Source organism: Ovis aries, chromosome 23 (genome assembly GCF_016772045.2).
Source record: "Ovis aries strain OAR_USU_Benz2616 breed Rambouillet chromosome 23, ARS-UI_Ramb_v3.0, whole genome shotgun sequence".
NCBI classification, from domain to species: Eukaryota; Metazoa; Chordata; class Mammalia; order Artiodactyla; family Bovidae; genus Ovis; species Ovis aries.
In genome coordinates, this window is record NC_056076.1 from 674553 (window position 1) to 702549 (window position 27997).

Below are 27997 nucleotides of genomic sequence, written 5' to 3' on the forward strand. Positions count from 1 at the left end.
GCAGGGCTGGGCAGGGCGATGTGTGGGGTGGGATACGTTTACGTGTGTGTGGGCGGGGCAACATTACCAAGGAGACACTCAGGCAAGAAACGCTGGACGCTGTGACGTTAACTGTGACGTGTCGTGGGGCGAAATTGACGGGGAGACGTGGGGCGGGGCGAAGCGAGAAGGGGCGATGTATGCTGCTAAGTCACTTCAGTCGTGTCCGACTCTGTGTGACCCCATAGACGGCAGCCCACCAGGCTCCCCCGTCCCTGGGATTCTCCAGGCAAGAACACAGGAGTGGGTTGCCATTTCCTTCTCCAATGCATGAAAGTGAAAAGTGAAAGGGAAGTCGCTCAGTCATGTCCGACTCTTCGCGACCCCATGGACCGCAGCCTACCAGGCTCCTCTGTCCAAGGGATTTTCCAGGCAAGAGTACTGGAGTGGGGTGGGCATGTGTGTGGGGGCGGGGCAATATTACCAAGGAGACACTCTGGCAAGGGACGCTGGACGCGGTGACGTTAACTGTGACGTGTCGTGGAGTGAAATTGACGGGGAGACGTGGGGCGGGACGAAGCGAGACGGGGCGATGTATAGGGCGGGGCTATATAGACTAGGGCGTGGCTGGCCGACGTTGCCAAGGAGACGTGGAGCGTTGCCACTCGGGGCGGAGCGACGTAAGGCCTTGAGGCGACGTGGGGGCTGGAAGACGCGTTAGGGGAACCCGTGAAGCGGCTCTGGGCCAAGTGCTGGGCATGCTGGGAGTCGCCGGGAGACTGTGGGCGGGGCGAAAGGGCGCGGCGGTGTCTGGGGACAAATAGACGGGCCCTGAGGCGGCCGAGCGGAGGCGCGTGCGGGGAGGGGTGGGACTGCGAGTGAGCAGGGGTGTGCGTACACGTGTCGTTAGGGAAGTGGGCCGGGCCGGGACTGATAGAGGACCGTGCACCGTAGGCGGGGCGGGGCGCCCGTGGGTGGGGCCAGATATCAAGGTGCGGAGCGGAGCGCCACGACGTAACCTGAGGAGCGGGGGCGGGACTTCAGGATGTGCTGGGTGCTGGCGAGCCACGAAGCCGCCGCTCTTCCAGCGAGTGCCGCGTTAGCTGGGCTTTGCTGCTGGGAAGCGCGCAAAACACCCGGAGGCGGAGACTGCAGAGCGAGGAATACTTTATGCACACGCACGGAGCTAACAGAGACGGGGTACAGAACATCAAATGAGAAGCAGGGAAGTAAGGTCCGTCCTCACTAGGTGATTTAAATGAAAACCCGGCGTCCTGAAGCAGAGCTCCTGCTGCTGGCACAACTAGGAAGGATCAAGTTCCTTCCTCTCTATGCTACTAATTCGTTTGCTCACTTCCTGTGACACCTGCTCGTCAGTCTATGTGGAGGAGAAAAACAGCTTCCAAACTGCTGCAGAAAGGAGGCATCCTCACCCCAGACCCCTCTTCGAGGTCACCCCTGGTAATTCCGCTCTAGGCGCACTCTCCCCGCTCCTTTGCTCCCGCTCAGCACAAGACCTCCTGGCACTGCTTGGTCTTCTCCCCCACTAGTAAGTAAACCCTTGAGTGGGAACTTGGCACATAGACGGTGCCCAATTATCCTTGGTTTTTTTTGAATGATTAAAACAATAGTGATTAGACTGTCAGGGAAGACTATGTAATCCAGTCAATTTACCAGAATTTATCAAGACTGAAAGCAGCACAACTCACTGGGAAACCCATAGACCGAGTGCAGACTTTTGAACTGTGGACGAGTAATTCCCTGCGCTCAGTTTCATCACGAATGATAACAGAACTTCCCTCTTAGAGCTGCCTTGAGGATGAGGTGGGCACGTGAGGAAGGCATTTAGCAAACTTTCAACAGGTGATAAGTATTATGACTAGTCTTAAGTGTTTCATCTAAGTACTAATGCAGTCTATATAATGGACTCAAAGTATACAAAAGTGTTTCTTTCCCATTTAATCTGCTGTTTCCATCCCACTGAACTCTTAACTCACATAAATCATTTAAGCAGCACTTCGTTAGGAATAGGAAGGCCATTGAGAGAAGCCAGGATGCTTTCAACCAAATTTTCCATTATCTGTCGTCTTGCTTGATGAGTTGCACTTCCAATGTGAGGTGTCAGAGTGACGTTCTTCAACTTCAATAAAGGATGATCTCTGAAATACAGATTAATGGAGGAAAACAGTGTCATTTGGTTTAACTTCATATTCTGGCTTCACATCCCCACTCTGAGATGAAGAAGGCTTCGGGAGGCCTCACGGTGTACTGAGATGATACCTAGATGTACTCTAGATGATCACTCCTCATCTATTCCTGGTTTGGGTGACCCAACGTTTCTGGTTGTAAAATAACATATCCTAACTGCACCCACACCATTAGTTCACAATTGCTGAACATGTGTGATGGATTAAATGATAGTGACCCACAAGATAAGAAAGAGCCTTGGGAAGACAGATGCTGATTCAGGCATGATGGGACAAGATGAGTGCACCTTTAATGGGAATGGCATTCAGAGGGAAAAGATTTCTTAACTAGGATTAGCAGGTTAGAAGGAGCTCTCTTCCAGGAAGAAGGCAAAGAATGGGAGACAGCCTGGAAAGATAAGGTTTTAGTGAAGTGGGTCAGGCAGACTCAAGCATAATGATGGATAATATTAGAACTCAGGATTGGAAAAGTGCTGTCACCAACAGAGCCTCTTTATTTTAAAACAGACAGAGGCCAAAGTAGCCACGAGACAGTGATTCCACCCCCACCCCACGACCCCCCCCCCCCGCCCCGGCCCAATAGCTACTGAGGCTCAAGGGGCACGCCCTTGGGAACTTAAGGACCCCCAACCCTATGAAGTTCTCTACAGGCACCTGTAATTTATGCCAATGCAGTCCAACCACCCTCACCTCCAGGACTGATTGAAGTAAGTCATTGTGGTACAGTTAGCAGGGATAGGACTGTTCTGAAACACTTGTCTAACCCCTATGAAGCAGGTGGGCCCTACTGTATAACAGCACACAATGGAAAACAGTCTAGGTACAAGGGTGTGAGACAGGGTGATACTCTGTCCCAACTGACTTGGAACCCAACACCTGCCCATAAGAATATCTGAATGTATAGGCAAGAGACATTGGTGTTGAGAAGGCATAGCAAATACCTCTGCAGTTGTTATTGACTTATGTAATTAAACTGCATTGTACCATGAATGTATAGCAATATGCTGTAACACTGGCACTGTTGGCAAGATTTAACTGCCTCATGAAAGTAAGTCAGATGATAATACTGACATTGATGATCAATAGGAAATGACTGGCCTGAGAAATTACTGGATTTCACTAAATATCACCTAACTTTATATACTAAATAGTGCTACATGAGATCATCATAACATACAAATAGTGGTAGATGAAGAGGTTCAGGGCAACAAGTAATCAAAAATACAATGGATTAGTTGTTTCTTGAAATCTTATCCCTGCCCCACAGTAACTCCTTCAAATGTTAGGCATAGTCATATCAATACTATTGCTGAACCTGTCATATAAATACTGTAATAAATGTAAATACTCAAGTAAATATCATTTTGGTGTGAGACAGCCTAGGCCAAGGGCCTTGGCTTTATCACCTATTAGGATAAACTAAGCTTTGGGATATAACACTGGTATTTGCCCTGTGACTTGTGAGAAAAAGCTCTTTTTAGCAGGTTAGTCAACAGGGGTGATTGCATGATGTCTCAGTTTTGAGTAAGTTGGCCACTGTCTAAAATATTCATGCTTCTTTATTTGTATTGAAATTATTTTTTGTTCTAGATTAGCAGCTCTTTTCTAAAGAGCCTCTTGATGAAAGTGAAAGAGAAGAGTGAAAAAGTTGGCTTAAAGCTCAACATTCAAAAAACTAAGCTCATGACATCCAGTCCTATCACTTCATGGCAAACAGGTGGGGAAACAATGGAAACAGTGGCAGACTTTATTTTCTTGCGCTCCAAAATCACTGCAGAAGGTGACTGCAGCCATGAAATTAAAAGACGCTTGCTCCTTGGAAGAAAAGGTATGACTAACCTAGACAGCATATTCAAAAGCAGAGACATTACTTTGCCGACAAAGGTCCGTCTAGTCGAAGCTATTATTTTTCTAGTAGTCATGTATGGATGTGAGAGCTGGACCATAAAGAAAGCTAAGTGCCAAAGAATTGATGCTTTTGAACTGTGGTGTTGGGGAAGACTCTTGAGAGTCCTTTGGACTGCAAGGAGATTAAACCAGTCAATCCTAAAGGAAAACAGTCCTGAATATTCACTGGAAGGACTGATGATGAAGCTAAAACTCCAATACTTTGGCCACCTGATGCGAAGAACTGACTCACTGGAAAAGACCCTGATGCTGGGAAAGACTGAAGGTGGGAGGAGAAGGAGACAACAGAGGATGAGATGGTTGGATGGCATCACCAACTTGATGTTTCAGTAAGCTCGAGTAGCTGGTGGTGGACAGGGAGGCTTGGGGTGCTGCAGTCAATGGGGGTTGCAAAGAGTCAGACATGACTGAGTGACTGAACTGAGTGGCTTGCTTACTTGGCCTTTACACTCTTAAAAATTGAGAACCCCAAAGAACATGTGTTTATGAGGATTATGTCTATCAACATTTATTATATTAGAAATTAAAACTGAAAACAATGTAATACACGTCATTAACTGAGTGATGATGTCATCACACATTCTGAGGAAACCCTGCTGTGCTCTTGTGAGAAAACATGAGTGGAAATGAACAACTGCTTATGAATCAGAAAAACAGTTCTGATGTGGAAACAGAAAACAGTTCTGATGTCTCTTTCTAGACAGGATGCTGATTATGAATTATTAATGAAGCCAATTAAACCTTTAAAAAGAAAAATAGTTTTGACTTCATAGACCCCTTAGAGTGGTCTCCAGACCACATTTTGAGAAACTATTCTCAATAAATTATTGTTTTTCTCAGAAATGTCTAATTTCTAAGGTCAATCTTGATAAACTTAGATATCAAATTTGGTCAAAACATTCATTCATCTGACAGTAATTTGCTTACTGGATGGAAATCAAAGTTAGGAATAGCTGGTTTAACAAATGACAGCATCAAGATTCAAAATAAATAAGATAATCAAGACGCCAGTCCTACTAGGCTGGATCACACGGTCAAAACATACAAGCAAATGAAATTCAATGCAAATAAATGTAAAATTCTACACTCAAAGAAAAACTTGAAAATAACAATTTCAAGTTTAACTAACTAAAAAACTTAGTGAGTTAAGGTGTAGTGAGGCTGTGAGGAAACATGCTGCTAACACAGCCTCTGTGTAACTTCTCTGCAGTGGTCAGACCACAACATGAATACTGTGTGCAGTCTTCAGCAGCATATTTTCAAAGGACTGGGAGGCAATAATAAGGACAACGTGTCTGGAAAGGACATCATTTAGGCTACAAGTAAAGGATATGAAGATATTTAGCCTCAAAAGAAAAAAAAAGACTATGGTGAAATGTGGTGGTTATCTGAAGGTTTGTAAAGAGAAGAATAATCAAAGTTAGCCTCTGATGCTCCAGAGGGCAAACCAGGATCAACGGGTAAAGGAAGGACTATTTGGCTCAACCTGAGAAAGACTGTTCTGTGCGCTCTCCATCCATGAGGTCTGGGCCCCCAGTGCCCTAAGTGCCCTGTCTGTGGAGGCGCTGAAGCAGAGGCCTGACCCACTGCAGAAATGGACGGGTCACAAGGGGCATGTTCCAAGGCCAAGAACCAACGTGGCTGCAGAAGCCAGAAGCAGCAGCTGTCTGAGGCACCTCCCACCCAGAGGGGGAGAACCGTAGATCCAGTCTGGCTTCCTTACCTGGGCAGGGGCTCTGGGTGTGTCACATCCAGCGCTGCCGCCTTAATGAGCCCGGTCTGAAGGGCTTCCACCAGGGCGTCTTGATCAACTAGCAGACCTGGGAGGACGAGACCCCTCCTCTGTAGGCCCAAGTTAGGCAGTGCTCTCTAGTTACCCTGAAACACACCTTGATCTTGTAGGAAGTTTGACAAAAAGCACGTGAACTTCATTCTGCCAGTCTGTTCTCAGACGCTGAGAGCCTGCCATGTGCCAGGCAGTGCACTAAGCCCTTCACAGACGCTGTCTCACTGACTCTGCCTACCCAGCAGAAGACAATACTCATTTCACAGGTGACATACTCAGCTGAAGTCATATGCTTCTCACACGCCCACCCAGGTCTGAGCCCAGGTCTGTCTGGCCCTGAGCCTGGGCCCTGCCGCTGCACCACACCACCTCCCAACCACCAGAGGATTCCAGGAAACAGCCCCCGGATAATAGTTTTATATACATGCTAAAAAACCAAGCAGGCACAAACATGAACCATAACTGCATTTCAAATGTGAAATAGCAGGGCCTGCTTGAACAGCAGCTGAGAAGGAGGTCCTTTCCCTCAAGCAGAGAAGTCCCCTTCCCAGTGGCTGGCTGGGCTGCCCCACTGGTCAAGACACAGCACCCAGCCTGCGCGTGCTGCTGCTGGAGACACCTAGTTCCAAGCCCTGCCTGGGGTGTTTGCTTTTCTAGAATCTTTGTCTCCAACCTCTGACATCACCAAAAGAACATAATGCACTGGTCCTTCCTGCTTGTCGACAGGGTATGAATTTTCGAGACCTTCAAGCACACTAGCTTGGCCCTGTGGGATTTCACAGCAAGCACTATTATCTGGGTTTTACGGGTGAGAGGTCCAGGTAGCTTCTGGTAGTGCCAAGTCTCACACGTCCTCTGGCCCCCAACCCCAAAGGCAAGTCACCGGGAAGTGTGATGCCAGCACCAATCCTCACATGTGCTCATGTCCCCAGCATCGAGGACCCAGTTTTCTCCTTTACAAATGCTCCAGAGAACTTAGTCACAACACAGGACCTATGGCTTCCTGTACACACACACACACAGCTCTATGCCAATGTCAAATAACCAAACAGGCTCAGAAAATTTATCCCCATAATTTTTGCTTGATAACATGTGGAAAGTCAAATTGTGATGGCCCTCCCAAGGAGATGCCCACACTGGGATATGAAACTCCCACAGAGGGTCAGCGTTCTCATTCTTTATGTTACTAACTTGAGGCTCAAAATGATGTGAAGATAAAAATCAGAAATATCTCTAAAGTATAATCCCTTTAACGCACCACCCACAAGTCTAGTGGATTTTTCAGACCATTGAGGGAAAAGGTTGACTGGAAATATTGAGAGAGTGGCCAGGGCTGGGGGTCCTCCTGCACAGCCCTCCAGCCCACATACAGCTGGAGTGGGTACCTCTGCCGATGTTGATGAGGATGGCGGTGGGCTTCATTAACCTCAGCTCTCGCTTCCCGATCAGGCCCTGGGTGTGTGGCGTCAGGCTCACAGCCAACATCACAAAGTCCGACCACTGAAGGAGGTCATCCAGCCTCTCACAGTAAGTGGCCCCAACAGCTTCTTCCTCCTCCAATTTTCTATGAAGGGAACAAGGGAGAAGACCATGTTCTCTGCTTAGAAATTCATCCGTTTACCCCAGGAAGGAGTTTCTGAGAGGGCTGCAGATTCAGTATGTCCCCCATGGGGCCAGACTCCATGTGGGTTCAGAGGTGGCTGGACCCTGAGCTCAGGGCTTACCCATGGAAACCTGTGCCTCTGGGTGCTCTGAGCCCTGTGTCTATGGCATTTCACACCAGACTGCAAGCCTCTTGTGGACAGGAGCCTTCTCTCACTCAGCTCTGAGCCCCCAGAGGCTGGTACAGCCAATGGTGTCAGACACGCTTTCAGTGACATGAGACACTGCTGGATATGGGCAAACACGTCAGAAACTCCAGGAAAAAAAAAAAAAAATGGGAGAGGGTCAGGAGTGCCATGTGTTCAACAGAGAGCAAGGACCCAAGGTTCTGGTGCAGGCAGCTTCTGTGCTGTTTGAGGTTCAATCCTAGCTGCTCTGCCCACCCCAGGCAGCTGATTACTCAACAGAAACACCAAGCTCCAGGAGGTCTCAGCGTTCTTGGTAGCCACTCCTGTCCTACAAATATGCAATACAAAACTATATGGATTCTTTCTACACATCTTGGCCAGGGGACCACCTGGAGGAAAGGAACGGCCAGCATGCGCAGCCACTATGAAGGCCCTGCTCATATCACATGCCTGTCCCCGAAGAGCCCTGGCCTCTGCATCAGCCCTCACCACACTGGGAGCCGTGACAGCTACTGAAGCCTCACCACTGTCCACTGTGTCCACATCGACTGAAGAGGGTGGTCCTGATGTAAGGTCTCCCAGCTCACCCTGCCTCTGTGAGTAGAAAGCTATTCCAGGGAACAGAAGCCACTGAAAGGCTCTGAACAGCGCCCTTCTCCGGCTGGTCTGCAAATGGGCTGACGTTCAAGAACAGAGAACGCTGCCCCTTGGGGGAGTGGAATGCAGGTGAGAAAAGCCAGGGCGTAGGCAGGAGGCATCAATGAAGTGAGAGCAAACAGGCAGGTCTCAGACAGAATCAAAAGACTGGGCACTGGGCCAAATGCTGCTCATGGAGTATGAGGAAGACGGTTTCAGACGAAACACTGCTGGGGGAAACCCTGTGCCCTTGTGTTATGTGTATTAAAGTGTGGGCAGCATCTCTCATGGTCAGAGAATCAGTTTACAAATTTAAAAAGCACGTAACTGTAGGTGAACCAAAATCTCTTTCCTCAGGTGAAATCTCTTCCATGAAGAGAAGCTTACCTGCCACATTTTTAGGGAATCATAGAAATGCTACAATCCATTCTTTGATCATCGACCCTGCTTTTTGGAGACAGAATAAGGGAATCGAATAAAAAGTGGAGAAATAATATATCGAAGCCATACTGAAGGCAGTGATGATGTAAGTTCTGCTCAATTAATTTCAAGTCCATTTTCTGAATTTTACCTGCGTTTCCTATTGTGATAGACAATCTTCATTTCAAATGCTCTGGCCCTTTGAGCAATCTTATAGCCAATGCTGCCCATGCCGATAATTCCCAGAGTGGCCCCTGTCACTTGTTGACCCATATAGTCTATAGGAAAGTTCTCTGTATGTGGTGAAACAGCCAACTGATGACCTAAAATAAACAAGGTGCAGAGTGGGCAATGTGGACAGCACCATACACAGAATCCCCACAACCCTCACGGGACCTCCTGACTGAGAGATGAGGTTGAAGGAAGCCCAAGGTGGACCCTGGGTGCTCAGGCACATCTATACAACAGCAAAATGTTTCTGCAGGAAGAAGGATGGATCGGACAGCAGTTTCCACATCACAAACCCAAGCCTCCTGGCATGATGCTTTAAACGAGCAACTTCTTTCACATTAAGGGAGGATCTGTGGTTAAAATTTGTTGGTTCTGGTGTGTGTGTCTGTACGTTTGTGACCACATGTATGTGTATGTGACTGCGTATGTGTTTATATATGGCTTATGTGCATATGCAAGTGCGCGTATGTATGTGAGTGTGCCATGTGAACCAGCAATCAGAAGAGAACCAGCCTGGTTCTTGCCTCCTCTCCTCAAGCCCCTTCATCTCAGAGCTCCACCAGGATGACGGCCAAGTGCTGAGTGGCTGAGCTGTCCTTCCTAGAACACTCCCAGTGACGTCCAGTGTGTGAAGAGGTGGGGTCTCACCTACTCATGTGTGGGCCTTCACCCCAGGGTAGCTGACTACCAATCCAGGACGTTTCCATAGTGGTGCTGAAATTACCTCACACGTACAGGTACCCCCATGGCACAGTCAGTAGGATGCGGTGGAGGAAGACAGTGTTCAGACAGACCATGTGGACTGCATGCGTGCAGGTGCTGAGCCCGGCCCTCACTAGGCTGTAGCAACCAAGACTGGCTCCCACCCCAGGGCCACAAGTCGTGGACACAGTGTGAAGAGACCAGGGCTTTACCAGGTGTGATATTAAACATCTGTCATCTAACCTGGAAAACCAACATCTCCTGGCTGTTTACCTTCCACGACTCTCCGAGCTGCGGCAAGCAGCAAGGCCATCCCCAGGTCTGCCGTGGGGCTAGAGACAGCATGCGGTGTGTTGGCCACCTTCACACCAAAGCTGGCCACGAGCCCCAGGTCCAGGTGGTCCAGCCCTGCCCCTGCGCTGGCCACGATCTTCAAGGAGGGCAGGCTGTGCAGGAGCTCCTGGCTGATGGCCGGCCTTCCACCCCAGATGTACACAGCTTGGATCTTGGGACCCAGCTGTGCTTTATTTTCCAAAAAGTCTTGCATGGTAATGAGATTAAAGTGTCTCTTCAGGTCTTCAACATGATCTTCACATATACCATGTGGCCCTTCAAGATCAGACACCAGAACTCCAGGGAGGTCCAGATCGCCCATGGCCTGCAGAAAGACAGGTACAATTTCTATTGTCAGAGAAGAGTTTTTTCAAGAGAACAACATGTATGCTCTTCTACTATTCTTTAGATTTTCTGAACTCTAAGACTGGAGTTATTTCCTGGATGAATTCCTGTAAAGTCTGAATCACAACAGACCAGGACCCTGAAGGCACCGACACCAACCAGGCCACATTCCTCCTTCTTTCTGCCCTTTGGCCGGAGCAGCTGCAGTGACTGACTGATTTGTTTTATTGTGAAAGTAAAAGATATTTGTTATTGTCTGTCAAATGAATTAAATGATGTTTTATGCTCCTTGTTCCTAATTTAAAATAAGATTTTTTTTAAACATTTTATAGCTTTCTTCCAAAAAGAAAACCAGCTGCTTTCAAGAGTTGAGGCTAATGAGTGCATTTTATCTTCAGGTCACAGACTTGGCTAAACATGTTTAATATGTGTTCAAAGTTCAGAGCATAATTGGCTAAAAAAAAAACTTGTGTTACTTCTTGGACTTTGAGCAAAAGATTAAAAGAGTCTCATTCAGGATAAGACTTCAGTTTTACAGAGAGCAGGTTCAACTTCTGCCGGCTCCCAGTTGGCCATGGAGCAGTGACACACACCCATCACGCCATCACTGTCAGTGGGTGCACACAGTGAAGACCCGAGACCATGCACGTGACTCGCGCCCTCTCCAAAGGTGAAGAGGAGGTGAGAGTCGAAGCGGGGAGAGACGGCGGTAGTGGGGGGGTGGAAGCGTTGGGCAGATTCAAGAGCTCACCCTGTCCCTGGGCTCTGTCCCTTGCTCCATAACTCCTTTCACCAGCACCAGCCTCTAACCATCTCCACTCACAGTCAGGAACTGGCCAAGGAGCATGAGACAGGAAGTGGGATCCCCATTAACTGCTTTCCTAGAAGGGAGCACGGGTCCCACCTGTTGCTGACCCTGGTGCTCTAGGGTTCAAAGAGAGAACTTTGGCTCCAGCAGCGCTCTGCAGCTGATCCAAGGTCTCTCAGGCTTCCTCGGTTCTTGGTGAAACTGACATGATATTTACAGGTGTGTTTTACAGCTGCGCCCTGAGATCACATCTCATTCTCCACTGCTAGTTTCTGCACAGAGAGAGGTAAGTGGACTTGCCTCTAGCAGACATCCTTGGATGCCCAGTATTGACATGATGGTTGGTTAGGACATTCTGACAACAAAGGAATGCACCACAAAGAAGGTGTATTGTTAGGCACCCACATTTTGTCCAAGTCGAAAGATAAACCCATGGGTGAAATTTTGGAAAAAAAAATTTACAGCTTTGTTTTTAGTTGAGAGAGTGATAGTTCAGACATGTATATTTTCTAACTGCTATGTGCATGCTCCTCGCACTGTTTAATTTGAACTGCTAACACAGATTTAAAATTAGTTACTTTCTCCTTGCAAAATGATTGCTCAATTAAAAAATAAAAGACTTTGTATTAACTTTGCTAAAATTGCCTTCCACAGACCCAAGGCTCTAAACCCAGGATTTTCTTATTTTAAAGCCTCTTTAAAATTGCAACCCAGAAAGAAAAATAAAGTAGAATGAACTTCCAACCTCTTCTTTCAAGGAAAAGTAAGACGGACATGTGCATGGCACTCATGAGGGAAGTGCAGAGAAAGGCATGTAGATCCCTGACCAGTGACCGTGGCTGCCCAGCTGGACTCTGAGCCCAGAGCAGGACAGGGCAGGGAGCACCAGGTGACCCAAGTGAGAGCGACTTCAGTTCACAGAAGGGGCAATGGTGGGGCCAGGTAAGGGGGAGGGGAGTAAGAGAGATCTTTCTAACTTAAAAGCAAAAATGAAAATAAAAACCAACTGCAACCAAAGAAGTATTTTTAGTTTTAGGAATAGAGAGAAAGAAACAAAGATGGGGTGAGGGCAGGAAGGAAGACAAAAAAGCAGGACCACAGGCACTGGTTCAGGCCACTCTGCCTGACTGTGATTCTCTCTGAAACTTGCTCTCCTCCAATGCAGAGTGAGGGGAACACACAGCCTTGCATCATGGCCCAGATAATGAAAGACAGCATTCAGAGCCTGCAGGACTGAGGGCAAGCCTTCAGTGAAGGAGGTTGCTAATGTTCAAATCTGAAGAACAATGTAGACATCTAGCTAAGTATCTAGAAACAAACTTACACCAAAGAGAGAGACTGAATTCATATAGCACAGTAAAATTTTTAAAAATTTTCTTAAAACTCTTATTTCCTCACGAAGCTTCCTCGCAGTATTTGAGAGACGAGTCCAATACCCTCCCATCATCCTCAGATCCCCAACATGCCAAGACTTGCTTCAAGTTGGCGCCCACTGACTTTATCTTCTCTCCCTGCCACTCTGTCCTCTGATCCTCTCTCTAGTCCCTTTCAAAGTCTATCCTCATCTTGAAGGAGGAAACAGACAGAGCTGGACTCCATCTAAGGCCACACTACGAACATTAGGCTACACACATGGTCACCCTCCCAATGGACTCTGAACTTTGTGCCCGGTGTCTTTAGAAATGGCATACCAATGGAAAACCAGATCCCCTCAGATAAAAGAACCTCAGGACTTGGACTTGGACTCTCCCTCGCCTAAAAGAATATGCTAATTATTTCTGTAACAGAACAAAGTCGTAAATTCCATTATGTTTACCAGGATATGACCGTACGCCTATTGAAAGGCCTATGTTTAACTATCTAGGCTTATGACACATGAATCATGGGTTAACTTTGATCATATATCTCTTTTATCTTGTCCAGACTAGTTTCAAGGAATTTGGGGAGGTGGGTTTGATCAAGTACGCTTAGGGTATATAAGATTTTCACAAAAACTGGTCAGGGTCGTTGGTTAAGAGGAGACTCTGCCTTGGGCCCGCCAGTGTAATAAACTGCACTCCACTATCTGCATCGTCCTCCTGAGTGAGTTTGTTTCTGGGAACGTGTGGCTACCACAATCTCACCTATGGAGCAGCTCTCTGCCCTCTCTCCCTGGGGATAAAATCACAATTGTTTGTTCTCTGTCCTCTACAGATCCCTGATTCTGCTCTAAAGAGGCTCAGAAAAACAGACTAGGAAAAAAAAATCTGTAACGAAGAGTAGGAGATGCCATGTTTAGCCCCTCTGCTTTTTAAAATCATCCTTATGCTGATATTCTGGATTTGCTGCAAATGATCTATTCACACATGACTAGATAAAGGGACCTGAAGATTAAGATATACCAAACGGCATACCCTTGAGGGTGTGTTTGCCATTTCCGACTTAATGAAAACTGCACTGTTTACACCCTTGGTGTGAGACTTCTCCAATCACCAGGTTATCAACAAATGCAACTTAAAACCAACACTGTCACAATGTGTCTCAGCAAAAAACGGTTGCTTCCCTCCTAAGAAATGGTTTGTCAGGGCTTGCTAAATATCAGAGAAAAGAAAGGCAAGATTAAAAAATTAAAATTTGACTAATGTAGGGAACAAACTGTAAAATCTTATGTGGGTACCTGGATCTTATTCATTTAAAGCTTAATTTGCCACTGCCTAGAGTTTAGAAAAAAAAGTACATACCTGTTCAAAATGACCTTGAGAATCTCTGAAGCCACCTTAAGTCTTCTCTGGAACGAGGGAGGTATAAATAACAACATGAGAGTTTCCTTATTAAATTCTTCAGGATTGTGCCCTGGGGGCCCAGAAGGGTCTTAGGAGGCTAATGCTGCCCACCTGCCCCATGTGAAGTCCAAGGTCAGTCATGTCTACGCGGCAGAGCTCGATCCAGTCTCCCCCCACACCGCAACATTCTAGGGGTACATTTACCTTCTAAAAAGACTCCAGATTTAAGGGACGCTCCAGTCAACCCAATCTCCCAGGCAAAACCTGGACAGTGAAGACTCAGGTCGTGCGGAGCCCCGCCCCTCCCCTCCGGAGCCAACCCCAGCTCCGCCCCAAAGCCCACATCCCGCTGGGCCTCCTCTGCGAGCCCCGCCCCATCCAACTACGCCGCGCCTGCACTTCCAGCATTAGGTCCAGAGGCCGAGAACTCTAGGCACAAGGAGAAGCCGCCTGAAGGGCAAATGGCGCCTAGATGGACGGCTAGGGCAAATGGCGCCTAGATGGACGGCTTTGGTGGAGCCTCCTGCAGGAGCAGAGTCTAGATGGTAGAGTGTGGGGCTGTCCGTGCAGGAGGTTGCAGGCCAGTCTCAGCGTGAGAAGTGTGAAAATCAACACGGAGAAACCTCACTTTAGAGTTGGGAGGCCAGAAGGGATAGTTCTGGGTACCACTCTCCCTTGATTGGAGACCCAGCAGGAAGAAGGGCGCAGCCTCACTGCCTACAAGAAAGGAAACCGTCCTCCCAGTCTGGAAGCAACCCAGCTAATGGGAAGCCACTACACTTTCAACTCCAGGTTCCCTCCAATGGACTCTTTATTACAAGAAGCCATGCCCAGCTCCCCTTTTGTTGTTCAGTCGCTCAGTCGTGTTTGACTCTGCGACCCCATGGACTGCAGCATGTCAGGCTGCACCGTCCTACACCATCTCCCAGGGTTTGCTCAAACTCATGTCCATTGAGTCGGTGATGCCATCCAACCATCTTGACCTCTGTCCTCCCCTTCTCCAGCCTTCAATCTTTCCCAGCAAAAGAGTCTTTTCCAATGAGTCTGCTCTTCTTATCAGGTGGTCAAAGTATAGGAGCTTCAGCATCAGTCCTTCCAATGAATATTCAGAGTTGATTTCCTTTAGAATTTGATCTCCTTGCAGTCCAAGGGACTCTCAAGAGTCTTCTCCAACATCACAGTTCAAAAGCATCAATTCTTCAGCGCTCAGCCTTCTTTATGGTCTTAACTTTCACATCCGTACATGACCACTGGAAAAACCGTATCTCTGACTATAGGGACCTTTGTCAGCAAAGTAATATCTCTGCTTTTTAAGAACGCTGCCTAGGTTTGCCATCGGAGAAGGCAATGGCACCCCACTCCAGTACTCTTGCCTGGAACATCCCATGGATGGAGGAGCCTGGTGGGCTGCCGTCTATGGGGTCGCACAGAGTCGGACACGACTGAAGTGACTTAGCAGCAGCAGCAGCAGGTCTGTCATAGCTTTTCTTCCAAGGAGCAAGTGTCTTTTAATTTCATGGCTGCAGTCGCTGTCCGCAGTGATTTTGGAGCCCAAGGAAATAGTCTGTCATAGTTTCCATTGTTTCCCCATCTATTTGCCATGAAGTGACGGGACTGAATGCCATGATCTGTTTCTTGAATGTTCTGAGTATTAAGCCAGCTTCTTCACTCTCCTCCTTCACCTTCATCTCTCCCTTCTCTTCTATAAAAGGGATTCTTCTCCTTTGTTCTCTGGACTTGTCTTTCTTTAGCCATTGATTGCCTGTTTTAAATTGCAGTTCTTGCTATTCCTGAATAAATCCATTTTGCAAGGCAATGCTCTCTCAAGAGACTTTTTAGGACCTTGAGATGGAACAGTAAAACACAACGTCCTCTTTCAGTCTCCACTCTATTCTGCTCCACTAAAACTCTCCTTTCCTCTTTCAGTTTCAGACAGTTCTAAGAAGTTTCCCACCTTAGCTGCTATTTATTCTTGTTATTAGTCTAGTGTACATTTATCTGCAACTTGGGGCCTCTGAAATTTGAGAGAAAGTCTCACTTTAACAGTCTTACATTTGATTTAAAACATTTCTTCTTTTAAAAATGCAAATCCTTCTAGAAGAGTAATAAGGCTCTTCAATAATTTTTTATTAGTAACAATTAGTTCTGTCAAATTGCCTTCTTTTCAACTCAAGACAGTTGCTCCACAGGAATGAGGGCTCTGTTTGGCCATGAGTGTCCTTTCCCAATTAGGAGACATGGGAACATCTTCTCCCACTAAACATCTGTCTTGCCCTTACTTGAGAATTCCAGACTGCGTTTTTTAATGCTTATGTTTAGTCATTTTTAAAATGAATAATTCAGTTTCTAAAGATAAAATGTAATTCAAGACATCTGATTAACTCAGAGATGATTTAGCCTATTTATTCCCATCTTCTTAATGATCAGATACTTTTAGAGGAAATGAAAGGAGAAATGGAGAGCTTTGATCAAATAATCAATTTTTCTTGGCCGGACTAGTGACTTATCAACTCATTCCATGAGGCCCCTATACCAAAATCAGACAAAGATACTGCAAGAAAACTACAGACCAATATCCTTTGTGAGTTATAGACACAAAAATTTCAATAAAATACCAGCACACCTAATTCAGCAACATATTTTGAAAAACTACTGAGACCAAATAGGACTTAGCTTCCCTGGTGGCTCAGAAGGTAAAGAATCTGCCTGTGTTCAATCCCTGGGTTGGAAAGATCCCCTGGAGAAGGAAATGGCAACCCAGTCCAGTATTCTTGCCTGGGAAATCCCATGGACAGAGGAGCCTGGCGGGCTACAGTACATGGGTCGCAAAGAGCTGGACACGACTGAGTTGTTGTTCAGTCGCCCAGTCATGTCTGACTCTTCATGATCCCTGCAGATGCCAGGCCTCCCTGTCCCTCACCATCTCCCAGAGTTTGCCCAAGTTGATGTTCACTGCACTGGTGATGCCATCCAGCAATCTCATTCTCTGACGCCCTCTTCTTCTGCCCTCAATCTTTCCCAGCATCAGGGACTTTTCCAATAGTTTTCTGTTCATATCAGGTGACCAGAATACTGGAGCTTCAGCTTCAGCATCAGTCCTTCCAGTGAATATTCAGGGTTTGTCTCTCTTAAGATTGCCTGGTTTGATCTCCATGCTGTCCAAGGGACTTTCAGGAATCTTCTCAAGCACCATAGTTCAAAGGCATCAACTCTTTGGTCTTCTGCTTTCTTTACAGTCCAGGTCTCACAACCATATGTGACCATGGGAAGACCATAGCCTTGACTATATGGACCTTTGCCAGCAGAGTAGTGTCTCTGCTCTTCAACACACTGTCTAGCTTTGTCATTGCTTTCCTGCCAAGAAGAAACTGTCTTCTGATTTGATGGCTTCAGTCACCATCCACAGTGCTTTTGGAGCCCAAGAAGAGGAAATCTGTCACTGCTTCCACCTTTTCCCCCTCTATTTGCCATGCAGTAATGGGGCCAGATGCCATGATCTTAGTTTTTAACTAAGCCAGCTTTTTTAGTCTAGCTTAGTTTAGCTTTTTTTAGTTTAGTTTTTTCAGTCTTAAGCCGGCTCTTTCACTCTCCTCCTTCACCTTCATCAAGAAGCTCTTTAGTTCCTCTTTGCTTTCTGCCATTAGAGTGGCATCATCTGCATATCTGAAGTTGTTGATGTTTCTCCTGCTTATCTTGATTCCAGCTTGTAACTCATCCAGCCCAGGCATTTCTCATGATGTGCTCAGCATATAGGTTAAACAATCCTATAGACAGAGGAGCCTGACTGAGAGACTAATACTAGTACTTAAATAAGATTTATCCTAGGAATGCAAGATGGGTTTCAGTTCAGTTGCTCAGTCATGTCTGACTCTTTGCGACCCCAAGGACTGCAGCACAACTCCCAGGCCTCCCTGTCCATCACCAACTCCCAGAGCTTGTTCAAACTCATGTCCATTGAGTCAGTGATTCCATCCAACCTCATCCTCTATCATCCCCTTCTCCTCCAGCCTTCAATCTTTCCAGCGTTAGGGTCTTTTTCAATGAGTCAGTTCTTCACATCAGATGGCCAAAGTATTGGAGTTTCAGCTTCAGCATCAGTCCTTCCAGTGAATACTCAGGACTGATTTCCTTTAGGATGGACTGGTTGGATCTCCTTGCAGTCCAAGGGATCTCAAGAGTCTCCTCCAACACCACAGGTCAAAAGCATCAATTCTTCGGCACTCAGCTTTCTTTACAGTGCAACTCTCACATCCATACGTGACTACTGGAAAAACCATAGCTTTGACTAGATGGACCTTTGTCAGCAAAGTAATGTCTCTGCTTTTTAATATGCTGTCTAGGTCTGTCATAGCTTTTCTTCCAAGAAGCAAGCATCTCTTAATTTCATGGCTGCAGTACCATCTGCAGCTGACCATACTGACCATACTAGAGCTGAAAAAAGTAACATCTGTCACTGTTTCCATTGTTTTCCCATCTATTTGCCATGAAGTGATGGGACTGGATGCCATGGTCTTACTTTTCTGAATGTTGAGTTTTTAGCCAACTTTTTCCGTCTCTTCTTTCACTTTTACCAAGAGCCTCTTTAGTTCTTCTTCACTTTCTGCCATAAGGGTGGTGTCATCTGCATATCTGAGGTTATTGATATTTTTCCCAGCAATCTTGATTCTACCTTGTGGTTCATCTAGCCCAGCATAGCACATGATGTACTCTGCATATAAGTTAAATAAGCACGGTGACAATATACAGCCTTGACGTACTCCTTTCCTGATTTGGAACCAGTCTGTTGTTCGATGTCCAGTTCTAATTGTTGCTTATTGACCTGCATACAGATTTCTCAGGAGGCAGGTAAGACTGGTTTAACATACAAAAATCAGTGTAGTACACCATATTAACAGAATAAAGTACAAAACTCATATGATCATCTCAACAGAAAAAGCATTTGGCAAAACCAAACAGTATTTCATGATTAAAACAAACAGGGCTTCCCTGCTGGTCCCGTGGTTAAGAATTTGCCTTGCAATGCATGGGACACCAGTTAGAGCCCTGCTCTGGGAAGATCCCACCTGCCACAGGGCAACAGGGCCCATGTGCTATAACTACTGAAGCCTGCGAACCCTACAGTCCATGCTCCACAACAAGAGAAGCCATAACAACTAGAAGCCTAGGCACCACAACTACAGAAAGCCTGTGCATGGCATGGCAATGATGCAATGCAGCCAAAATAAATAAATATTAAAAAGTAAACCACCACTCAACAAAGTAGGAATAGAAATGAATTTCCTTAACCTCATAAAGGATATCTGTGAAAAACCCACAGCAAACATGATATTGAATAGTGAAGTCAGAATGCTTACCTCCTAGGATAAGGAACAAGACAAAATGTCTGCCCCTGCCACTTCTATTTAACACTGTACTAGATGTTTTAGCCAGGGCAGTTAGACAGGAAGAAATAAGAAGCATCTAGATTGGAAGAGAAGAACTAAACTGTCCCTATTTGCAGATGACATGATCTTATATGCAGAATATCTCAAGGAATCCACTAAAAAAAAACCCTTCAAAATAATAAATGATTTATCAAGGTTGCAGAGTGTAAGTGTTAAGCCACTTCAGACATCTCTGACTCTTTGCAACCCTATGGACTGTAGCCCACCAAGCTTCTCTGTCCATGGGATTCTCAAGACAAGAATCCTGGAGTGGGTGGCCATGCCCTCCTCCAGGGGATCTGCCCGACCCAGGGATCGAATCCACATCTCTCATGTCTCCTGCACTGGTAGGCAGGTACTTTACCACAAGCACCACCTGGGCAGCCCAAAGAGTACAAGATCACTACACAAAAATCAATTCTGTCCTGTAATGTATAGAAATATCAGATCACCATGTTGTGCACCAGGAACCAACAGAGTGTTGTAGGTCAATTATGTTTCAAAAAACAAACAAAAAATTTATAGAAAAAGAGAAGATTTGTGCTTACTAGAGGTGGGGGGTTGAGGGAAGGAGAACTATAAGAAGGTGGTCTAAAGGTACAGATTTTCTGTTTTAAGTAAGTGGGCTGAGCTTTGCTGAGCACCGAAGAATTGGTGCTTTTGAACTGTGGTGTTGGAGGAGACTCTTGAGAGTCCCTTGGACTGCAAGGAGATCCAACCAGTCCGGGATATTCATTGGAAGGACTGATGCTGAAGCTGAAGCTCCAATAGTTTGGCCACTTGATACGAATAACTGACTCATTGGAAAAGACCCTGATCTTGGGAAATATTGAAGGCTGGAGAAGGGGACGACGGAGGATGAGATGGTTGGATGGCATCACCAACTCAACAGATCTGAGTTTGAGTAAACTCTGGGAGTTGGTGATGGACAGGGAGGCCTGGCGTGCTGCAGTACATGGGGTTGCAAAGAGTAGGACAAAACTGAATGACTGAACTGAACTGAACTGAAGTAAGTGAGGCTTCCCTGGTGGTTCAGTGGTAAAGAATCCACCTGCCAATGCTGGAGACACAAGTTCGTTCCCTGGTCCAGGAAGATCCATCATGCCTGGGACAACTAAGCCCATGTGCCACAACTACTGAGCTTGTGTTCTGGAGTCCAGGAGCCACACCCACTGCACCCCAAACCGCTGAGCCTATATTCTGGAGTCCTGGAGCTGTGACTACTGAAGCCCAAACGCTCTAGAGCCTTTGCTCTGGAACAGGGGAAGCTGCTGCAATGCGAAACCCACACACCATAACTAGAGTGGCCCCTGCTTGCCGGAACTAAAGAAAAGCCTATGCAGCAACAAAGATCCAGCACAGCCAAATAAATAAATAAAGTTACATTTAAAAAGATGGAAAACTACTACAGATGTACAACATGATTAATATAATAAACAAAGCTATAAATTGTATATGAAGGTTGTTAACAGTGTAAATACTAAGAGGCCTCATCAGGGGAAAAATATTTTTTCTTTCTTTTCTTTTTTATCTATATAAGATAATGGATGCTCACTAACCTTACTATGATAATCATTTCATGATGTACACAAGTCAAATCATTATGCTGTACACTTTAAACTCATAGAATGCTGTATGTCAGTAACAGCTCAATAACACTGGAATAACAAATAAAACCAAATGAGAAAATCTATTTCTCTACATTGATTATGAACAATCTGAAAATATTTAAAATAACAATTCCATTTAAAGAGCATCAAAAGGAATAAAATATTTAGGAACAAAATTAATACAGAGTGCAAGATGACCATTATATCTACTACTGCGGGCAGGAATCCCTCAGAAGAAATGGAGCAGCCATCATGGTCAACAAAAGAGTCCAAAATGCAGTACTTGGATGCAATCTCAAAAACAACAGAATGATCTCTGTTCGTCTCCAAGGCAAACCATTCAACATCACAGTTATCCAAGTCTATGCCCCAACCAGTAACGCTGAAGAAGCTGAAGTTGAACGGTTTTATGAAGACCTACAAGACCTTTTAGAACTAACACCCAAAAACGATGTCCTTTTCATTATAAGGGACTGGAATGCAAAAGTAGGAACTCAAGAAACACCTGGAGTAACAGGCAAATTTGGCCTTGAGATGCGGAATGAAGCAGGGCAAAGACTAAAAGAGTTTTGCCAAGAAAATGCACTGGTCATAGCAAACACCCTCTTCCAACAACACAAGAGAAGACTCTACACATGCACATCACCAGATGGTCAACACTGAAATCAGATTGATTATATTCTTTGCAGCCAAAGATGGAGAGGCTCTATACAGTCAGCAAAAACACGACCAGGAGCTGACTGTGGCTCAGATCATGAACTCCTTATTACCAAATTCAGACTCAAATTGAGGAAAGTAGGGAAAACCGCTAGACCATTCAGGTATGACCTAAATCAAATCCCTTATGATTATACAGTGGAAGTGAGAAATAGATTTAAGGGACTAGATCTGATAGATAGAGTGCCTGATGAACTATGGAATGAGGTTCGTGACATTGTACAAGAGACAGGGATCAACACCATCCCCATGGAAAAGAAATGCGAAAAAGCAAAACGGCTGTCTGGGGAGGCCTTACAAATAGCTGTGAAAAGAGGAGAGGCAAAAAGCAAAGGAGAAAAGGAAAGATATAAGCATCTCAATGCAGAGTTCCAAAGAATAGCAAGAAGAGATTTAAAAAAGCCTTCTTGAGCGATCAATGCAAAGAAATAGAGGAAAACAACAGAATGGGAAAGACTAGAGATCTCTTCAAGAAAATTAGAGATACCAAGGGAACATTTCATGCAAAGATGGGCTCGATAAAGGACAGAAATGGTATGGACCTAACAGAAGCAGAAGATATTAAGAAGAGGTGGCAAGAATACACAGAAGAACTGTACAAAAAAGATCTTCACAACCCAGATAATCATGATGATGTGATCACTAATCTAGAGCCAGACATCTTGGAATGTGAAGTCAAGTGGGCCTTAGGAAGCATCACTACAAACAAAGCTAGTGGAGGTGATGGAATTCCAGTTGAGCTGTTTCAAATCCTGAAAGATGATGCTGTGAAAGTGCTGCACTCAATACGCCAGCAAATTTGGAAAACTCAGCAGTGGACACAGAAAGGAAAAGGTCAGTTTTCATTCCAATTCCAAAGAAAGGCAATGCCAAAGAATGCTCAAACTACAGCACAATTGCACTCATCTCACATACTAGTAAAGTAATGCTCAAAATTCTCCAAGCCAGGCTTCAGCAATATGGGAACCGTGAACTCCCTGATGTTCAAGCTGATTTTAGAAAAGGCAGAGGAACCAGAGATCAAATTGCCAACATCCGCTGGATCATGGAAAAAGCAAGAGAGTTCCATAAAAACATCTATTTCTGCTTTATTGACTATGCCAAAGCCTTTGACTGTGTGGATCACAATAAGCTGTGGAAAATTCTGAAAGACATGGGAATACCAGACCACCTAACCTGCCTCTTGAGAAATCTGTATGCAGGTCAGGAAGCAACAGTTAGAACTGGACATGGAACAACAGATTGGTTCCAAATAGGAAAAGGAGTACGTCAAGGCTGTATATTGTCACCCTGCTTATTTAACTTCTATGCAGAGTACATCATGAGAAATGCTGGACTGGAAGAAACACAAGCTGGAATCAAGACTGCCGGGAGAAATATCAATAACCTCAGATATGCAGATGACACCACCCTTATGGCAGAAAGTGAAGAGGAACTAAAAAGCCTCTTGATGAGTGTGAAAGATGAGAGCAAAAAAATTGGCTTAAAGCTCAACATTCAGAAAACGAAGATCATGGCATCCAGTCCCATCACTTCATGAGAAATAGATGGGGAAACAGTGGAAACAGTGTCAGACTTTATTTTGGGGGGCTCCAGAATCACTGAAGATGGTGACTGCAGCCATGAAATTAAAAGACGCTTACTCCTTGGAAGAAAAGTTATGACTAACCTAGATAGTATATTCAAAAGCAGAGACATTACTTTCCGACTAAGGTCCATCTAGTCAGGGCTATGGTTTTTCCTGTGGTCATGTATGGATGTGAGAGTTGGACTGTGAAGAAGGCTGAGCACCGAAGAACTGATGCTTTTGAACTGTGGTGTTGGAGAAGACTCTTGAAGAGTCCCTTGGACTGCAAGGAGATCCAACCAGTCCATTCTGAAGGAGATCAACCCTGGGATTTCTTTGCAAGGAATGATGCTAAAGCTGAAGCTGAAGCTCCAGTACTTTGGCCACCTCATGCGAAGAGTGGACTCATTGGAAAAGACTCTGATGCTGGGAGGGACTGGGGGCAGGAGGAGAAGGGGACGACCGAGGATGAGATGGCTGGATGGCATCATGGACTCGATGGATGTGAGTCTGAGTGAACTCTGGGAGTTGGTGATGGACAGGGAGGCCTGGCGTGCTGTGATTCATGAGGTCGCAAAGAGTTGGACATGACTGAGCGACTGAACTGAACTATAAAAATCATAGAAATTAAAGAAGGCCTAAATAAATGGAAAGGTATCCCATATTCATGGATTGGAAGACTTAATACTATTAAGATGGCAATATTCCCTAAATTGGTGTACACATTCAACAAAATTCCTATCAAAATCCCAGGGGTGTGTGTGTTTCTTTTTTTTTTCCACCAGAAATTGACAAACTAATCCTAAAGATTATATGGAAATGCAAGGGACCCAGAATGGCCAAGCCAATCTTAACAAGGAACAGAATAGGACTAACACTTCCTGATTTCACAGCTTATTACAAAGCTATGCTAATCAAGACAGTGTGGTACGACATAAGGCTAGACATACACATCACTGGAATAAACTTGAGACTACAGAAATAAATCCTGATATTTAAAGTCAACTGATTTTCAACAAGAGTGTCGAGGCAACTTGATGGTGAAAAAAAAATCTTTCCAAGAGATGGTTCTGTGACACCTGGATATCCACACACAAAAGAACAGAGCTGTCAATCCCTAGTTGGTGAACTAAGAGCCCACAAGCCACATGGAATGGCAAAAACAAAACAAAAAATCAAAAGAGTGGATTTGGACACCTACCTAACACCATACACAAAAACTTATTCCAAATGACCACAAACCTAAAAAGAAGAGTTAAAACTGTAAAACTTTTGGAGAAAGAGGAGTAAATATTCCTGGTCTTGACTTAGGCAACAGTTTCTTAGATATGACACTCAAAGCACAAGCAACAGAGTGAAAAAATGGTACACTGGACTTCTTCAGAATTTTAAAGTTTTGTGCTGCAAACAATACCAATAAAAAGTGAAAATTCAATCTACAAAATGGGAGGTAATATCTTCATATCATATATCTGATGAGAGATTTCTATCCAGAATGTATAAAGAACTCCTGTGACTCAATAATAAAAAGACAACTAATCCAGTTTTAGTGACCAAGGGAGATAAACAGACATTTCTCCAAATGGCCAACAAGTATATTAAAAGATGCTCTATATCACTAACCATTAGGGAAAGTTGTGATATAATAAAATGTCACAACTAGCAGGATATCATTCCAAAAAAACAGCAACAAAAACACACAAATAATAAGAGTAGACAAAGACATGGAGAAATCCAATACCATCATGTCGCTGTTGGAAATGTAAAATGGTATAGCCACGTCTGAAAACAGTTGGCAATTTCTCAAAACATGTAATTATAATATGATTCAGCTACCCCACCTGTATATAACCAAGAAAAATGAAGACTTAAATCCATACAAAAATTTGTACACAGGTGTTCATAGCAGCATTACTCATAACAGCCAAAAAGTGTGAACAACTCTAATGTCAATTAATTGAAGGACAGATAAAATGCAATATATCTAAACAACAAACAACAAAAAGGAACTAAGTACAGTTGATCCTTCAATGATGACCCTCTGTGAAGTCAAAACTCCTTGCACAGCTATATAGTTGGCCCCTTATATCCCTAGTTCCCCAGATTTACCCAACTGCAGACCATGCAGTGCACACAGTACATGTGTAAGTTCAAATCCGTGTTGTTCAAGGGTCAACTGTGCTGACGCCTGCTATTATGTTTATACAGTGTGGGCGAACCTTGAGAACACTATGCTACGTGAAGGAAGTCAAGACTACATATTTATGTTTCCATTTACACAAAACATCTAGGATAGGTTGCCTGCATGCATGCTAAGTCGCTTCAGTCATGTCTGACTCTGTGCAACCCTACGGACTGCAGCCTGCCAGGCTCCTCTGTCCATGGGATTCTCCAGGCAAGAACACTGGAGTGGGTTGCCATGCCCTCCTCCAGGGGATCTTCCCCACCCAGGCATGGAACACAACTGTCTTTTGTCTTCTGCATTGGTAGGCGGGTTCTTTACCACTAGCACCACCGGGGAGGCAATGGCACCCCACTCCAGTACTCTTGCCTGGAAAATCCTATGGACAGAGGAGCCTGGTAGGCTGCAGTCCATGTGACTTCACTTTCACTTTTTACCTTCATGCATTGGAGAAGGAAATGGCAACCCTCTCCAGTGTTCTTGCCTGGAGCATCCCAAGAACAGGGAGCCTGGTGGGCTGCCATCTATGGGGTCGCACAGAGTCAGACAAGACTGAAGCGACTTAGCAGCAGCAGCACCAGCGGGGAAGGCCCTAGGATAGATTAGAAGTTGCCAAAAGCCAAAGGGATGAGAAGGATGTGGGACTAACTGCTGTGTCTGCTCTGCTTAATCTCTCAGAAGTGTTTGACTCTTTGAGGCCCCATAGACCGCAGGCCACCAGGCTCCTCTGTCCATGGGGATCCTCCAGGCAAGAATACTGGAGTGGACTGCCATGCCCACCCATAATTGGATTGCAGAGTTCCATAACTCTGTGAAAAACCATCTTATTTTAAAACGGTGCATCACTTGATGGTAGTAGTACCACATAGTGAAAGTCGCTCATTCATGTCTGACTCTTATGCGACCCATGTATAGGCCATGGAATCCTCTCGGCCATAATACTGGAGTGGGTAGACTTTCCCTTCTCCAGGCGATCTTCCCTACCCAGGGCTCCCACACTGCAGGCAGATTCTTTACCCACTGAGCCACAAATGGTATGTGAATAATATCTCAACAAGCTTTTAAACGAAATAAGTATCTGGAGTGTAATGCTGCACAATGATATGAACATACTAAATGCCGCTGAACTATATAGCTAAAATGGTAACTTTTATGATTGCAGCCATGAAATTAAAAGACGCCTACTCCTTGGAAGAAGAGTTATGACCAACCCAGATAGCATATTGAAAAGCAGAGACATTACTTTGCCAACTAAGGTCTGTCTAGTCAAGGCTATGGTTTTCCAGTGGTCATGTATGGATGAGAGAGTTGGACTGTGAAGAAAGCTGAGCGCCAAAGAATTGATGCTTTTGAACTGTGGTGTTGGAGAAGACTCTTGAGATCCCTTGGACTGCAAGGAGATCCAACCAGTCCATTCTAAAGGAGATCAGCCCTGGGTGTTCTTTGGAAGGACTGATGGTAAAGCTGAAACTCCAGTACTTTGGCCACCTCGTGCGAAGAGTTGACTCATTGGAAAAGACTCTGATGCTGGGAAGCACTGGGAGCAGGAGGAAAAGGGGACGACAGAGGATGAGATGGCTGGATGGCATCACGGACTCAATGGACGTGAGTCTGAGTGAACTCCAGGAGATGGTGATGGACAGGGAGGCCTGGCGTGCTGTGATTCATGGGGTCGCAAAGAGTCGGACACAACTGAGCGACTGAACTGATACTATTTAAATTTTACGATAACAATATGACCAACCTAGACAGCATTTTAAAAAGCAGAGACATTACTTTGCCAACAAAGGTCAGTCTAGTCAAGGCTACAGTTTTTCCATTAGTCATGTATGGATGTGAGAGTTGGGCTATAAAGAAAGCTGAGCACTGAAGAATTGATGCTTTTGAACTGTGGTGTTGGAGAAGACTCTTGAGAGTCCCTTGGACTGCAAGGAGTTCCAACCAGTCCATCCTAAAGGAGATCAGTCCTGGGTGTTCATTGGAAGGACTGATGCTGAAGCTGAAACTCCAATACTTTGGCCAACTGATGCGGAGAGCTGACTCATTTGAAAAGACCCTGATGCTGGGAAAGACTGAGGGCAGGAGAAGGGGAAGACAGAGGATGAGATGGTTGGATGGCATCACCGACACAATAGTCATGGGTTTGGGTGGACTCCGGGAGTTGGTGATGGACAGGGAGGCCTGGCATGCTGCGGTTCATGGGGTCGCAGAGTCGGACACGACTGAGCAACTGAACAACAAAAAATGTTTAGAAATACTAATTTCAATAACTTATTTGGGGGGCATTTGCGTCTTACCAGTACTCTTCTGTTAATGAACCGCTTTTCACAAGTAAAGCAACTGTGCTTGCGTCTGGAAAGCAGGGCCTCCAAAATAATTAGGGGGCTCTGTGTGGGAGTGAACGGCGACGAGCCCTTCTTCAGAGAGGTTATCCTCTTCGTTCACTCCCTGGTCCCAGTCGCACCGAGGAAACTTGAACGCCGACTCACTGGAGACACAGTAGGTCTGAAGCAGCCGCCGCCTCTAAGACGCTCATGACACTAAACCCACCTTCAGCCCCAGTACCTGAGCGGAGTCCACGCCCCTGCCCG

The 27997-nt window shown here is 45.4% G+C and overlaps 1 protein-coding gene and 1 long non-coding RNA gene across 3 annotated transcripts; one reads left to right on the plus strand and one right to left on the minus strand.

Moving 5' to 3' along the window:
* The first annotated feature begins 147 nt into the window (after window positions 1–147).
* LOC121817713 (uncharacterized) lies at window positions 148–13213 on the plus strand. Its single transcript, XR_009598221.1, has 2 exons — window positions 148–11018; window positions 11365–13213. It is a non-coding gene; the product is annotated as an uncharacterized LOC121817713 (long non-coding RNA).
* LOC101122400 (probable 2-ketogluconate reductase) lies at window positions 1924–27992 on the minus strand. Of its 2 annotated transcripts, XM_042239204.1 has the most exons (7): window positions 27704–27992; window positions 13866–13912; window positions 9933–10317; window positions 8878–9049; window positions 7266–7444; window positions 5818–5914; window positions 1924–2138 (listed from the first exon to the last, which is right to left on the minus strand). In XM_042239204.1, exons 3-7 carry the CDS (start codon window positions 10312–10314, stop codon window positions 1982–1984), a joined length of 987 nt encoding a protein of 328 aa, XP_042095138.1. In that variant the 5' UTR covers window positions 10315–10317; window positions 13866–13912; window positions 27704–27992; the 3' UTR covers window positions 1924–1981. The 2 variants fall into 2 exon arrangements, with proteins under 2 accessions (XP_042095138.1, XP_011958648.2); XM_012103258.4 differs by lacking the exon at window positions 13866–13912.
* Window positions 27993–27997: the final 5 nt, after the last annotated feature.